The sequence below is a fragment of the Rhinoraja longicauda genome, chromosome 3, assembly GCF_053455715.1.
Source record: "Rhinoraja longicauda isolate Sanriku21f chromosome 3, sRhiLon1.1, whole genome shotgun sequence".
In the NCBI taxonomy this organism is placed as follows: Eukaryota; Metazoa; Chordata; class Chondrichthyes; order Rajiformes; family Arhynchobatidae; genus Rhinoraja; species Rhinoraja longicauda.
Window position 1 is genome coordinate 87,444,300 of NC_135955.1, and position 16,768 is coordinate 87,461,067.

At 43.3% G+C, this 16,768-nt stretch overlaps 1 protein-coding gene across 1 annotated transcript in view; it reads right to left on the bottom strand.

Moving 5' to 3' along the window:
* Positions 1-11,118: 11,118 nt before the first annotated feature.
* Positions 11,119-16,768, bottom strand: part of LOC144592474 (uncharacterized) — a 54,469-nt gene continuing 48,819 nt past the window's right edge. Inside the window, exons 5-6 of the mRNA XM_078397067.1 lie at positions 13,898-14,341; positions 11,119-12,028 (exon numbers count right to left, since the gene is read on the bottom strand). Of these exons, the coding sequence (XP_078253193.1) occupies positions 11,991-12,028; positions 13,898-14,341 (482 nt within the window). The 3' untranslated portion in view covers positions 11,119-11,990. The remainder of the gene's footprint in view (positions 12,029-13,897; positions 14,342-16,768) is intronic.

Genomic DNA, 16,768 nt, shown 5'->3' on the forward strand with positions numbered 1-16,768 from the left:
TGCTGCAGCATAGCAGAATATGTAAACATAGTACACTGTAAACAATATGATAAATGAAAGAAAAAAAACGTTTAGCGTGTATATGTACACATACTCACAAGTACACACACACACACACACACACTCAATAAACAAACAGTGGTACGATAATAATAGTCTATTGTAGTTCAGAGCTTATTTGGGGTTGTAGTGTTTAATAGCCTGATGGCTGTAGGGAAGAAAAGACTAAACCAAGGTTTAGTACAACTTAATCTTTAATAAAACTCGAGATACTTAAGCATGCATGCAAACCATTATCTCCAATAACTTCTCATTTGCTTTACTATACCGTTATCACTTCTTAAACTAAATCATAAAACTCATGACTTGAACTCTGATATCACCCTTATGAATGAATTGGCCAGATTCACTCTGTTGGTAATTTAGTTTATTGTCATGTGTACCAAGGTACAATAAAAAGCTTTTGATGTGCGCTAACCAAACAGCAGAAAGACAAAACATGATTACAATCGAGACATTTACAGTGTAAAGATAGATACATGACGTTGGTTTATAGGGAAGATAGGCAGAAAGTGCTGGAGTAACTCAGCGGGTCAGGCAGCATCTCCGGAGAAAAAGGATGGTTGATGTTTCGGGTCGGAACCCTTTTCAGACTTGAGAAGTCTGAAGAAGGGTTCCGACCCAAAATATCACCCATTCTTTTTCTCCAGAGATGCTGCCTGACCTGCTGAGTTACTCCAGCACGTTTGCATTCATCTTCACTCTGTAATCTTCTCTGAGTTTCAAACTCAAGTCCCTCCTTCTTGCGATGGTTGTTCCCAGGTTGTCACTGCCAAAATCTTTTACCTTTCACGCTAATTTTTCTTTCAATCTTCTAAAGGAAGCATTTGTTCTCACCCAAGACTTTCACAATTCAGAAGTCAATCATTTCAAGTTATCACTCATCCAAGGCCAGAATAAACAAAATGCACCTTCGTTCCGTATGAGGCTAGAGAGTTCTTAGTTATGTGTAGAAAAGAACTGCAGATGCTGGTTTATGACAAAGATAGACACAAAGTGCTGGAGTAACTTAATGGGTCAGGCAACATTTCTGGAGAAATACAATTGGTGATGTTTTGGGTTTGAGGAAAGGTCCCGACCCGAAACGTTACCCATCCTTTTTCTCCAGAAATGCTACCTGACCCGCAGAGTTACTTCAACACTATGTGTCTGACTTCTTAATTATATTACCTGATCAACAACTAGAGAGCAGTCCTGAGCTACTATCTACCTCATTGGACTATAAGTGGATTTTACTGTTTTTTATCTTGCACTACACGTTATTCCTTTTATGCTGCATCAATACACTGTGAATGGCTCAATCGTAATCATGTTTCGTTTAATTTAGAGATACAGCGCCGAAACAGGCCCTTCGTCCCACCGGGTCCATGTCGACCAGTGATCCCTGCATATTAACACTATCCGACACACACTAGGGACAATTTTTAGATTTACTAAGCCAATTTACCTACAAACCTGTACGTCTTTGGAGTGTGAGAGGAAACCGAAGATCTCGGAGAAAACCCACGTGGTCATGGGGAGAACGTACAAACTCCGTACAGACAGCACCCGTAGTCGGGTTAGAACCCGTGTCTCCGGCGCTTCAAGCGCTATAAGGCAGCAACTCTACCGCTGCGCCACCGTGCCACAGTGTATAGTCTATAGTCTTTCCGCTGACAAGATAGCACGCGACAAAAAACGTTTCACTGCTACATGTGACAATAAACTTAACTAACTAACATATTTTCATTCTCATCATACAATCCCTTTGCAAAATGGCTGTTCCCAGTCACTTTATCTTCTCAAGGCCACACTACAGGGCCATGAAAGTACCCTCATCAGCTTTGCTCTCACCAGAAGTCAATCAGGTGACCATTTTCACAGTGCTTCTTTGTTCTTTTTTTAGTTTAGTTTAGTTTAGAGATACAGGCAAACAGTTGTGTGATGACACGAAATAATAATAATAATAATTGACATCAAGTCGCTGGCTATAATTTTGATTTGTTTATATTAATGTCATCATAGCACAGCTGCAATGATCAGCAGCACAATTAAATGTTCTAAAATACCGTGAGGCTTGAATTAAAGGACAAAAAGAGCTCACAAAATGAAAGATTCGTGGTAGCTTAGAATCTAGGCCTTTCATGATTTCTGCTGCAAGGCACAGCAACACATCATTATGAGGCGGTGGGAGAGAGGCCAGGGAAGAAGTTGGGGGGTAAGGGTTTGTATGTCAGTTAACTAAAGTTGGAAAATTCAATGTTCATACCGTTGGGTTGTAAGCTACCCAAGCATGTCAGCTGCCAAAGGACTTAATAGAACGTCGTCTTGATCCAATGGCAATGAGCTCAAAGTCAATCTCCAGAGATGCTGCTTGACCTGTTGAGTTACTCCCGGCCCTATGTGTCTATCTTCGGTATAAACCAGCATCTGCTGTTCCTTCCTACCAACAGAGTGAACCTGGCCAATTCATTGTATTGAGTAGACAGCATGCACGCGTATGTTGGCAAAGAGCAACACACACACAAGCTTTTGTCCAGAGCCCCTTCCTCAGTCACCCTCACCTACTCCCCTTCACGCCACCCACAATCTTCTGCAGGAGGTCGGGAAGAAAGGGGATAAATTTAACTCAGGTCGGAAGATTATGCACATTTTGTTATACACGTTACTCCCTTTATCATGTATCCGTACATTGTGGATGGCTCTATTGTAATCATGCATTGTCTTTCTGCTGACTGGTTGGCATGCAACAAAAGCTTTTCACTGTACCTTGGTATACGTGACAATAAACTAAACTATTAGTGTAAGAAAATAACTGCAGATGCTGATACAAATCGAAGGTATTTATTCACAAAATGCTGGAGTAACTCAGCAGGTCAGGCAGCATCTCAGGAGAGAAGGAATGGGTGACGTTTCGGGTCAAGACCCTTCTTCAGACTGATGTCAGGGGGGCGGGACAAAGAAAGAATATAGGTGGAGACAGGAAGACTGGGAGATCTGGGAAGGGGGAGGGGAAGAGAGGGACAGAGGAACTATCTAAAGTTGGAGAAGTCAATGTTCATACCGCTGGGCTGCAAGCTGCCCAGGTGAAATATGAAGTGCTGTTCCTCCAATTTGCAGTGGGCCTCACTATGGCACTGGAGGAGGCCCATGACAGAAAGGTCAGACTGGGAGTGGGAGGGGGAGTTGAAGTGCTTGGCCACCGGGAGATCTGGTAAACTATTCCTCACTCTCTCTGGTTGCCACATAGAACGGTGCAATGATAATGGCCATGAGGGAGCTTTAACCCTGACGCCAGTTGATCCATGAGTCTGTACTGACTCAGCAAAGATGATCAATCTGTCTTGCTCTTCTGTTCCACCCCTGTGGTCTTGCACTTGCAATTATTTTCTTTGCCACTTTACCTTTCAACCTTGAACTTACATGAAGGTGAAAGATCTCCAGTGCCTCTCCCTTTACACAATAAGATTTTATGTGACGGATTTTAGTAACAGTGGCAAGCAGACACGAATTTAAAATAACTTTGGTCTTCTGATATAGTGAAGCTCATGATCTTCCACCATCCTCCGAGCCCACATTGGGCAAAGTATCAACGTGACAGGGATTTAACTGTCCCCCTTGCAGTGGGAAACCGAATTAGTGGATGAACTGCCATTATATTCCTCTGTCGTTTTTACCTCAAACATTTCAACGCTGCCTGCTTCCTGGGATCTCTTCTGCTTCCTCAAACTGCAAGAAACCCCTTGTGCTTGGAAGGATAAAGGGAGTGCCCTGGACCTCAGCTGAGCCTGGGGGAGGTTGAGGGGGAGGAGGGGGAAGGATGAGGGACAGTCCTCCTCACTGGGCTGACACCAGGGGTGTGTGTGATGGGGCTGAGCCCTGAGATAGTCTTTTCCCTTGGCTCACCGCAAGCTATCTCACTTCAAATGCCAGCGAGTCCACGATTTTTACCCAGTGCAGCAGATGCAGTTAGTTAGTTGGTTAGTTAGTTCATTGGTTGGTTGGTTGGTTAGTTAGTTAGTTGGTTAGTTAGTCAGTTAGTTAGTTACTTGGTCACAAAATGCTGGAGTAACTCAGCGGGACAAGCAGGATCTCTGCATGTCTGAAGAAGGGCCTCGACCAGAAACATCACCCATTCCTTCTCACCAGAGGTGCTGCCTGTCCCACTGAGTTACTCCAGCATTTTGTGTCGGTCTTCGGTGTAAACCCGCATCTGCTGTTCCTTCCTATACATAGTTAGTTAGTTTAATTTATTGTCATGTGTACCGAGGTACAGTGAAAAGCTTTTTTGTTGCATGCTATCCAGTAGTGGAAGAAACTACATGATTACAATCAAGCCGTCCACAGTGTACAGATACAGGATAAATGGAGTTACATTTAGTGCAAGATAAAGTCCGGGAAAGTCAGATTAAAGATAGTCCAAGTGTCTCCAGTGAGATAGATGGTAGGTCAGGCTCACCCACTCTCTAGTTGGTGATAAAATAGTTCAGTTGCCTGATAACAGCTGGGAAGAAACTGTCCCTGAATCTGGAGGTGTGCGTTTTCACGCTTTTATACCTCTTGCCTGATGGGAGAGGGGAGAAGAGGGAGTGGCCAGGGTGAGACTCATCCTTGATTATGCTGCTGGCCTTGCTGAGGCAGCGTGAAGTGTAGATGGGGTCAATGGAAGGGAGGTGGTTTGTATGACGGTCTGGGCTGCGAGAAACACAATTCTCTGCAATTTCTTGCGGTCTTGGATGGAGCTGTTCCCGAACAAAGACTCGTTGTTCATGCTTTCAACCTCTCCAATTTACCTCCATCTTTTATAGTCACTCTGGCCTCTCATATTGGATTGTTGTTCTAAGACTATCAAAAGAGGGAGCTTCACCTCACTTTCCCCATTCTCACTCTCACTTCACATATCTGCAGGTGGTACAGTGGCAGTGACCCGGGTTCAATCCTGACTATGGGTGCTGTCTGAACGGAATTTTACGTTCTCCCCAATGACCTGTGAGGGGTTTCTCATGGTGCTCCGGTTTCCTCTCACACTCCAAAGACATAGAAACATAGAAAATAGGTGCAGGCGGAGGCCATTTGACCCTTCGAGCCAGCACCGCCATTCATTGTGATCATGGCTGATCGTCCACAATCAGTAACAAGATGTACAGGTTTGTAGGCTAATTAGCTTGACATAATTGTAAATTGTCCCTAGTGGGTGTGGGATAGTGTTAGTGTGCGGGGATTGCTAGTTGGCGTGGACCCAGTGGGCCGAAGGGCCTGTTTCCGCGCTGAATCTCTAAACTAAACTAAACATTCTCTTTATGACCATGTCGGTTTTCTCTGGGTGCTCCGGTTTCCTCCCACATTCCAAAGACGTGCAGGTTTGTTGGTTAATTGGCTTCTGTAAATTGCCCCTAGTGTGCAGGATGTGAAAGTGAGATAATATAGAATCAGTATGCAGATGATCGATGGTCGGCATAGACTCAGTGGGCCAAAGGGCCTGGCTACACGCTGTACGCTTAAATCACTGTCACCTTGATACATTCCCCATTGTAGACGCAGAGGGGGCTGGAAGACTATGAGCTTCATTATAACAAGACCAAAGTCACTTAAATTCTTGTCTGCAATCCGCTGATACTGCACCACTAATGTTAGTTTCCATTAAGATTCTCTTTCCTTCATTGCATAGTGACAGATGAACTGATTCAGTAGCCTGAGAAAAAGCCAGTGCTGGAGTAACTCAGCAGGTCAGGCAGCATCTCCGAGAACATGGATAGGTGAGGTTTCGGGTCAGCATCCTTCGTTGGACTGATCAATAGCCTTTTGACTCGATGTGAGCAATGTACACAATTTACCGAGTTCACCAAATTACTCACCTTGATTAATCTTCATTCATCCTGATCATCTATCATAATTACTGCCCCCTTTTTATTATGTTCAAATATTTCATATAACCAGACTTACCATTCAACAGTAACAACACACTGTATAAGAAGAGGCGCAGGGGAAGAGTTGCTGCCTTACAGCGCCAGAGACCCGGGTTTGATCCTGGCTACGGGTGCTGTCTGTATGGAGTTTGTACATTCTCCCCGTGACCGCGTGGGTTTTCCCCGGGTGATCTAGTTTCCTCCCATACTCCAAAGACGTACAGGTTTGTAGGTTAATATACTTCGGTAAAGACTGTAAATTGTCCCTGGTGTCTAAGATAGTGCTAGCATAGGAGGATCTATGTTTAGCAGGAACTTGGTGGGCCGAAGGGCCTGTTTCCACGCTGTAACTATAAAACTAAAACTAAAAACTAAAAGTCATTTTCATTTAGTGCCACTTATCCACTAGAGGGCCTTGATAACAAGAGGACAGACTCACATTGGGAAAAGGTCTGGAAGCTATTGCATATAGTGCCTCCATCTTTCCTTCTTTGAATGCATTAGTTTCCAATTAACTTTCAAACATAATTTTGCCTAATTTGTCCTGTCCCCATCCCCCAGAGAATCCAGTACAAAATCCTCCTCATGACCTACAAAGCCCTCCATAACCTGGCCCCATCCTACCTGACTGACCTCCTCCACAGACACCCTCCCACCCGTACCCTCTGCTGTGCTGCTGCCAATCTCCTGTCCCCCCCCCATCCGGACCAAACTCAGATCCTGGAGGGACAGGGCTTTCTCCATCGCTGCTCCCACCCTCTGGAACTCACTACCCCAAACCGTCAGAGACTCCTCCTCACTCACCACATTCAAAACATCACTGAAGTCTCACCTGTTCAGCACTGCCTTCAACCACTGACCGTCACCTCACCTTCTGTCTCCTTTTTCTGTTCGTTTACTTATTTATCTATTTATTCAATTCTCTATGTTCTAGAAATCCCTGTAAAGCGTCTTTGAGTGTTTGAAAAGCGCTATATAAATGTAATGCATTATTATTATTATTATAATAATGTAATATTTTCTCTTATCGGATATTGTGACAGAATCAGTGTTCACTTTGTGCATTATCTTCATGGCAATTTAATTGAGACTCATAAATTCGTAAGTTATAGGAGCAGAATTAGGCCATTTGGCCCATCAAGTCTACTACGCCATTCAATCATGGCTTATCTATCTTTCCCTCTCAACCCATTCTCCCCATAACCCCTGACACCCGTACTAATCAAGAATCTGTCAATCTCCACCTTATAAATATGCTAATTATTACACTATGTTAACACAGGAACAAAATACATGGGGTTTACATTCCTGAAAAGCAGTGCGGAATTTTAAAATACGGAAATTCAACATAAACATTTAAACAGGCGTAAATGTTAGAGCGTTATTTCAAAAATACAGCACGTAAGTTAGGTTTTGATATTAATTAAACAAGTGCGATATTTCAAATAAGCATAAATCAAACAAGCGGAAAAATGAGGTGCTTGATCTTGATTTGTACAATTTGGAAAAGATTTTCATAATGACAATAACTGAACTGTAGTCTTGCAATTAATACGGGGCAGTCAGCCCAAGGCCCTTTCCCCAGGCTGTTCTGCCATTTAATGAGTTTGGTGATTTACATGCATACATACATTTTAATCCCCCATCACTTAGTCAAAATCAGCAAGAATTCATCAATTTCAGATTTAACATAATTGTTTCAGCAGCAGCTCATATTACAGAAGAGAGTTCCAAATGTCTACTACTCTATTGTTGCAGAAACAATTCCTAACCATTCTTGATGGGATTGCCTCTAATTATTAGAGTATGGCCCTCATCCTGCAGACCGTTTGTCGGCACTGGGCCTGCACTCGCTGGAGTTTAGAAGAATGAGGGGGGACCTCATTGAAATGTACTGAATAGTGAAAGGCTTGGATAGAGTGGATGTGGAGAGGATGTTTCCACTAGTATGGGAATCTAGGACTAGAGGTCATTGAATTAAAGGGCGTTCTTGTAGGAAGGAAATGAGGAGGAATATCTCTAGTCAGAGGGTGGTGAATATGTGGAATTCTTTGCGGAGGCCGTCAGTGGATGTATTTAAGGCAGAGATAGATTTTTGATTAATTACGGGTGTCAGAGGTTAGGGGGAGAAGATAGGAGAAGATCGGAGAATGGGATTAGGAGGAAGAGATAGATCAGCCATGGTTGAATGGCAGAGTAGACTTGATGGGCTGAATGGCCTAGGTCTGCTCCTATTCACATGTTATTATGATCTTATGACTCTAACCCAGTAGCATTTCATTATTTGCACCATTGTGTCCCCTTAATATATCTCATCAGGCACCTAAGAAAGCATAAACCTAAACTGAAAGCTAGTCACCCTAAGGATGTAATGCTGAGGCTTTATGAGGCGCTGGTGAGGCCACATTTGGAGTATTGTGAGCAGTTATGGGCCTGATATCTAAGGAAGGATGTGCTGGTTTTGGAGAGGGTCCAGAGGAAGTTTACGAGAATGATCCCAGGGATGATTAGATTAATGCATGAGGAACATTTGCTCTGGGGCTGGAGTTTGAAAGGATGAGGGGGGGATCTCATTGTAACCTATTGCATAATGAAAGGCCTTGATAGAGTGGACGTGAAAATCATGTTACCAGTAATGGGAGAATCTAGAACCAGAGGAAGCAGCCGCAGAGAAAAAGGACATAACTTTAGAATGGAGATGAGGAGGAATTGTTTTAGCCAGAGGGTGGTGAATCTTTGGAATTCATTGCCACAGATGGCTGTGGAGACCAAGACATTTGAGCAAGATATTTGACCAAGACATTTGACATTTGAGACATTTGACCAAGACAATTTTAAAGCGGAGATTTTTGATTAGGAAGGGCATCAAAAGTTATGGGGAGAAGGCAGTAGAATGGAGTTGAAAGGGAAAAATAGATCTGCCATGATTGAATGACGGAATAGACTCGATGGGCTGAATGGCCTAATTCTGCTCCTATCCCTTATAATCTAACTCTGAGGGAATGCCCAAAGACAAGGGACCTTTATACTTTCTACCAGATTACTCAACAAAATGTAATTCTTTAGATTTTATCAAAACCAAAGTAGTCTGATGAAGGGTCTCGACCCGAAACGTCACCCATTCCTTCTCTCCCGAGATGCTGCCTGACCCGTTGAGCTACTCCAGCATTTTGTGTCTGCATGTGCAATGCCCAGGTCAGCACTTAACTGTAGTAAATGAGCTCAGTTCAAAACTGCAGTTCCTCATTCATTATTAATAACAATGCAGCTGCATATGTTAAGCTGATTGACTGTTGTGTGATATTATTGCACAATGTATATATAACTCAGCAAGGAGCCCCCCCACCCCCCTCCTCCCCCCACCCCCCTCCTCCCCCCACCATTTCCAAACCATTGACTTTCTTTCCCCCCCCCCCCCCACAAAAAAAAGAGATGAGAGAGAGAGAAATGTTGTCCTCGGTCAATCTGTACCAATTAATTCAAGAGGGAATGAAAATTTGAAAAACTGGTGTTGCTGTAAAACTGAAATAGAAAATAGAAAATGCTGCAAGCTCTCAACAGGCCAGGCAGCAATAGTGGAAAGAAAAACAGTTAATGTATCCGGTGGAAGGCAAGTCAAATCTAGTCAAGTTGAGTTTATTGTCAAAACACTAGGTTCTGGGCGGCACGGTGGTGCAGCGTAGAGTTGCTGCCTTACAGAGCCAGAGACCCAGCCAGGTTTGATCCTGACCTTAGGTGCTGTCTGTACAGAGTTTGTACGTTCTCCCTGTGAACCATGTGGGTTTTCCCCGGGATCTCCGGTTTCCTCCTTCACTCCAAAGACGTGCAGGTTTGCAGGTTAATTGGCTTTGGTAAAATTGTAAATTGTCCTTGGAGCGTGTAAGTTAGTGCTAGTGTACAGAGATCACTGGTCGCCGCAGACTTGGTGGGCCGAAGGGCCTGTTTCTGTGCTGTATTTCCAAACTAAACAAAGCTAAATTTAACTAAACTAAACTAAACCTGATAGTTGTAGGGAAGTAGCTGTTCCTGAATCTAGTAGTGTGGGCTCCTGCCCAACAGTGGCAGCAAGAGGCAGGCATGGGCCTGGCTGGTCAGGATCGCTGCTGATGGATGCTGCCTTGAGATTTTAGAATCTAGACTTTAGAGATTCAGCATGGAAACAGGCCCATCGGCCCACCGAGTCCGTGCCAACCAGAGATCACCCTGTACACCAGCACAAACCTGAACAGTAGGGACAATTTACAAATTTTCAGAAGCCAATTAACCTTCAAACCTAGACATTTTTGGAATGTGGGAGGAAGCCGGAGTAAACGGAGAAATCTCACATGGTCACAAGGAGAACGTACAAACTCCGTACAGACAGCACCCGTAGTCAGGATCGAACCCATGTCTCTGGTGCTGTAAGGCAGCAACTCTACCGCTGCGCCATTGTGTTGCCTTCTTGAGGCAGTGTCTTCATCAAAACTGAATGATGCCTATTTGTTATACAAATGAGAAGAATTGAAGTAACAGCGAGCATAAGGTTAAAGATAACTGGGAAAAGACAAAGATGAAAGGTTCGTAATGTTCATAAGTTCACAAGTGATAGGAGCAGAATTAGGCCATTTGGCCTATCAAGTCTACTCTGCCATTCAATCATGGCTGATCTATCTACCCCTCCTCTAACCTCATTCTGCTGCCTTCTCCCCATAACCCCTGACACCCGTACTAATCAAGAATCTATCTATCTCTACCTTAAAAATATCCATTGGCTTGGCCTCCACAGCGTTCGGTAGCAAGGTTACAGAGACATTGATCAATGATGACTTATAACAAAACTGAAATCCACAAGTAACCATTGTGTGGTGAGAGTATAAAACTGCTGTCAGTACTGTGAATCTTTGAAACATTTTGGGTTTTCTCAGAGTGTTTCCCAGGATACGCTGTTAAGGCCTTCATTAACCCAATTTGTTTGAGAAACTTACCTTTGGTTTATAGGATGTTTTATTTTGTGTCTTGCTATCTGAGCTGGGCCCCATGTAAAAACAGATTCGGGGTACTGGCAAACACACAAAATTCCTTCCTACCAACATATTCAATGAAATTTTGTGCCCATATTGCAGGAACTTTGTTTAGCAAGATATTCAGGAACACATGACACATTTTATATATTTTTATTGTAAATTATTGTGAATATTATAAAAGAATATATGTAACAATTAGGAATGCAAATTGCAATTGTATTATTAATCATTTTGAAAAGTTGCTGGAACTGTTAGACTCATCAATATTGAAACATATGTGAGTTAATAACATACAAAAGGTAAAGTACTATTTAGTGATTCTGATAAATGTAGCCACTGCTCATTTGACTATACAGCAGATACAAACGTGACGAAGAAAATAATATACTTGTGTTATCAATGAAGATAAATACAAGCAGTTTGGTCATTACTACACGTATTCCATATTGGTCCTTTACTACATTTCCTTTAATCTTTTGATTACATAGAACATAGAACATAGAACAGTACAGCACAGAAACAGGCCCTTTGACCCACAATGGCTGTGCCGAACATGATGCCAAGATAAACTAATCACATCTGCCTGACCATGACCCATATCCCTTCATTCCCTGCATAACCATGTGCCTATCGAAAAGCCTCTTAAACACCACTGTAATATTTGCCCCCACTACCACCCCTGGCAGCGTGTTCCAGGCATCCACTACCTTCTTTGTAAAAGACTTGCCCCACACATCTTCTTTCAACTTTGCCCCTCTCACTTTAAAGCTAGTCTTTGACATTTTCATCCAGGGATGTATATTAATACTGTAAAACAAACATTTTCAGCATACATATCCAGTACTTTTTGAATAACTTTAGGGATGTGCGCAGAATATTGTGTGCAATATGCTCTGATCAAATGCTTTATAAGTACATCTCTATATAACATTCTTCCAGTAACTCATTCATGGCTGCTTGGATTTTTTTCTCAGCTTTGTGTTCACAACTGGTGCCCCCAGCTCAGTGTTTTACACTAATAGACCCAGACAAAAGCAGTGCTTCAGGTCAGAAAGGTTAATGCATTTTCTCTAGGCCTTCCTGCAATAAAGCACACCATGTTATGTGGCCTGGATGAAAAGCAATTAGTTTTATTTCCGACTCAGATGGCAAATTTCAAGCATGAGCCAGCACCGGAACTCAAATCCACAGCAAAACTGTGTGATTGTCATTCCTGAGCCTCGAAGTCAATGGTTACTCTGGAATTACCCAACATTTGTAGGAGTTTTCTGCAATGAAATCTTCACAAGAACCACAAAAAAAAAACCACCAAGCATTCATGTCTCTCATAAAAAGAGCTTTCTTTTGTTTCTTTATCTCACTTCAGATCAGGCACAGATGACAAGCATATGAGATTTTACATTGCATTGAAACCAATGGTCATTTTATTATCGCATATTTCCTCCGTTTGCTGTTGGTTAGAATTGTTCCGGCATTGCTTCATACTTCAGGGAATATATCTTAAGACCTTAAAAATCTTTGTTCGGATCGGATAAGACTTAAAGAAGGTTTTCGCTTGCAGGCACAATTTAAAGTTATATTTCAAATGTAGTATCTGATTAGTGATTATTTATACAGGCAGGTACATTTAGACAGATACATTCAAAATAAGCACTCAAGACGGTGTCTGGAGAAACAATAAATCTACTTTGTATGCTGATCATTTGACAAACCTGTGATGAGGCTGCACGTTCTTTCCCTTTTTAACACAGTAAGTAAGGTGCTCTCTCCACATCGCCGTGAGAAGATAGGCTGGCTAAAATCTGGGGGTGCACTCACAATGAACAGACAATGTTTACAGAAGGCTGTGGAGGCCAAGTCCATGGATATTTTTAAGGTGGAGATTGACAGATTCTTGATTAATAAAGGTGTCAGGGGTTATGGGGAGAAGGCAGGAGAATGGGGTTGAGAGGGAACGATGGATCAGCCGTGATTGAATGGCGGAGTAGAAGTGATGGGTCGAATGGCCTAATTCTGCTCAGAAATTTCAGAATTGGGTAGAACCAATGTTTTTATATGAAATGTCAGTGTCACTGGTGCCATTTGACAGAAGTGCAAGTTGTGTGAATGTAGGTCCACTTATGAACTTATGAACTTATAGGCCACAGAAAGCATGCAAGGTGGCATCCATGTATGGCTGGCAGGTGAATAGTTTGAATATTGAAGGAACATCAAATATTGATTTGACACCGGGGCGCAGCGGTAGAGTTGCTGCCTTACAGCACTTGCAGCGTCAGAGACCTGGGCTCGATCCCAACTACGGATGCTTGTCAATAGACAATAGACAATAGGTGCAAGAGTAGGCCATTCGGCCCTTCGAGCCAGCACCACCATTCAATATGATCATGGCTGATCTTCTCAATCAGTACCCCGTTCCTGCCTTCTCCCCATACCCCCTGACTCCACTAACCTTAAGAGCTCTATCTAGTTGTACGGAGTTCACAAGTTCACACGTTCACAAGTTATAGGAGTAGAATTAGGCCATTCGGCCCATCGAGTCTACTTCGCCATTCAATCATGGCTGATCTCTGCCTGCTAATCCCATTTTTCTACCGTCTCCCCATAACCATTGACACCACATCCTGCACCTATTGTCTATTGTCTATTGTTATATCTAAATTAAACTAAAATTTCAGAAATGGGTAGAACCAATGTTTTTAATGTCAGTGTCACTGGTGCCATTTGACAGAAGTGCAAGTTGTGTGAATGTAGGTCCATCATGAGAGAGAAAGCAACTCTATATACTGCGTTATTTAACCCAACATTAAAAACACCAAGAACTATCGTGCCCCTCATGCCTCTGATTTTCAGTCAGCTTCCACTTATACAAATACTTTGTCTTTTACATTTCTAAATTATCATGGCAATTAATATTTACCATCCATGAATTTCACATTGGACTGCACCTACCATCAAGACAAAAGTCAGCGTAGTTTTCACCAATGTCAAACAGATAGTTCATGGTGGCCGTGTTGTGTTTGTTAGATTGAATTCCAGTCTGCATAAAGTCATCATGGACCATCAAGTCTTCATCTTCCACATCTATCACTCTCCCTTTGGTCAGCACTTCATTGTCGGAGTCTCTGAAATCTGGAATCAGTCTCCCCGTCTTCTGGGATAAGTCTTCTGGCATATATATTTTGACTTCTCTGCAATACTCGTCAGGACTGTATGGTCCTATGGTGTAGTAGTTGTCATCATCTTCTTCTGGACAAGAACTCCCTTTGGCACTCTCACCGTCAGACTGGGATACGTTTTTAATTCTGCTCTTTTGGGAGAGATCGAAGGGCTCTTCCTGCACAAAATTACTCAGGCTGTTCGGTGCGAATCCAATGCATCCACGCCGCCTGAAACCTAAAATTAAGGAACATCAACGGGTTCAATCCAAAGACTGCATGCGATATTTTACGCTAGTTTCAATCAAATTTGGCTTCATGACGAAAGGGGCAAAGTTCAAAGGAGTTGTGCGGTGCAAGATTTTTTTCACACAGTGGGTGCCTGGAACACTCTGCAGAATTGGTGGTGGAGGCAGGTATAACAGAGGCATTTAAGAGACTTTTTGGACAGACACACAGAGCTGCAGGGGATAGGGAAAAAGGAGTATGTGCAGGCAGATAGCAGTTGATCTTGGCATCAAGTTTGTCACAGACATTAAGGACACCCTCCTGTGTAAGACTACTCTTTTATGTTGTCAAGTTGGAAAGGGAGCAGAGAAGATTTACGAGGATGTTGCCAGGGCTCGAGGTTCTGAGCTTCAGGGAGAGGTCGAACAGGCTGGGGCGCAGGAGGATGAGGAGTGATTTTTTGAGTTGTATAAAATCATGAGAGGAATAGATCGGGTAGACGGTAGATGTTGGAATAGATTGGGTTGAGTCTCTTGCCCAGAGTAGAGGAATCAAGAACCAGAGGGCATAGGTTTAAGGTGAAGGGGGCAATACTTCATAGGATTCTGATGGCCAATTTTTTCACACAAAGGATGGTGGGTTTATGGAACGAGCTGCCAGAGGAGGTAGTTGAGGCAGACACTATAAGGCCTGTCCCATTTAGGCAATCTTTTAGGCGACTGCCGGCAACTGTCATAGTCGTAGCAGGTCACCGAAAAACCATCAACTGGACCCCCTACGACAATGTCTACGACAAGCTACAATGACCTACCACCTAGTCGACGTCAAGCTATGGCAAGGTACCGACAACCGGCGACCCAATCGTCGTGAGTAGGACGTCCACCTACGACCGCAGATACGACAACCTACGACCACACTGGCGACAACCTACGACAACCGAAATCAACCTACATCTACCCGCGACACGCTACGACAAGCTACGACCCTGTCGGCAACAACTGAAGACAATTCACGTCATTTTGGCCTTCGGTTTTGACGCCGGTACCTGTCGCCGGTTGACGTAGGTTGACGTAGGTAGTAGCCAATGGAATTCACCAAAGTCAGCACCGGCGACAACCTACGTCACCCGGAGACAACCTACGACAGCACCTACATCAGGAGACGTCAAGCTACGCTCATTGGCATCAAACCCACTGTCGGCGAAAAATTTTCAACATTCTGAAAATCCAGCGGCGACCAGAAAGACGCCACGACTCTTTGGAGATGACTCACGACCATGGTGACCATGTGGCAACAGCCTAGTCGCCTGTAGTTGCCTAAAGAATCGCCTAAGTGGGACAGGGGTTTATGGCAACGTTTAAGAAGCAATTAGACATGCGCATGGATAGGACAGGTTTAGAGGGACATGTGCCAAACAGGCAAGTGAGACGTGTACATGGGACATGTTGGTTGGTGTGGGCAAGTTGGGTCGAAGGACCTGTTTCCACACTGTATGACTATGACTCTCTCTCTGTTCCACGTTATAACAGGATGCTTCTTCATAGAATGGGTATGGACCTGATGGACCGAATGGCCTCCTTCTGTGCTGTGATAATTCTATGATCCAGCAATCCCAAACTCTTCACTTTTGACAGAAAACATTACATTTTCATATTCCTGTTTTCTATTCATCATTTGCTGGGTGAAGAAGGGCAGCAGAAACAAATAGAAAAATTAAACACCATATTTAGTGGGTTTTGATTGAAGGTCACACTTTAAGGTCATTGTTTAAAAAATGTTGCTGCTCTTGAGACCTGCTCTTTGGTTCAGGAGTTGATTGTTACATTGACGAATTGTAGGGTCACAATAAGTACAAATGTACTCAATCAAACCTGGAACAAAAGGGAATAAAGTGCTATAAATATTAGAGCGCATGAGTGTTTGATGTTAATCTCTCGCTGTCATAACACCACAGGCCTGCTGGAAATAGTTTAAACCATTAAATGATTTCATCCCTCCTTGGACTATACACTGATTAGAATACACATTTAGTTAATGCTCTGACTTCTTTGGTTAGGCAGAATAAATTGCACATTATGATATTTTATTATAGGTGACGTCAATGGAATTTCTTTAGAAAAGAACGGCGGTTTCATTCTGGTCAGCGTCCAAATGTGTTTTAGATTTTAGATTTAGAGATACAGCGCGGAAACAGGCCCTTCGGCCCACCGAGTCCGCGCCGCCCAACGATTCCACGCACATTAACACTATCCTACACACACACTAGGGACAATTTTTACATTTACCCAGTCAATTAGCCTACATACCTGTACGTCTTTGGAGTGTGGGAGGAAACCGAAGATCTCGGAGAAAACCCACGCAGGTCATGGGGAGAACGTACAAACTTCGCAGTCAGGATCGAACCTGAGTCTCCGGCGCTGCATTCGCTGTAAGGCAG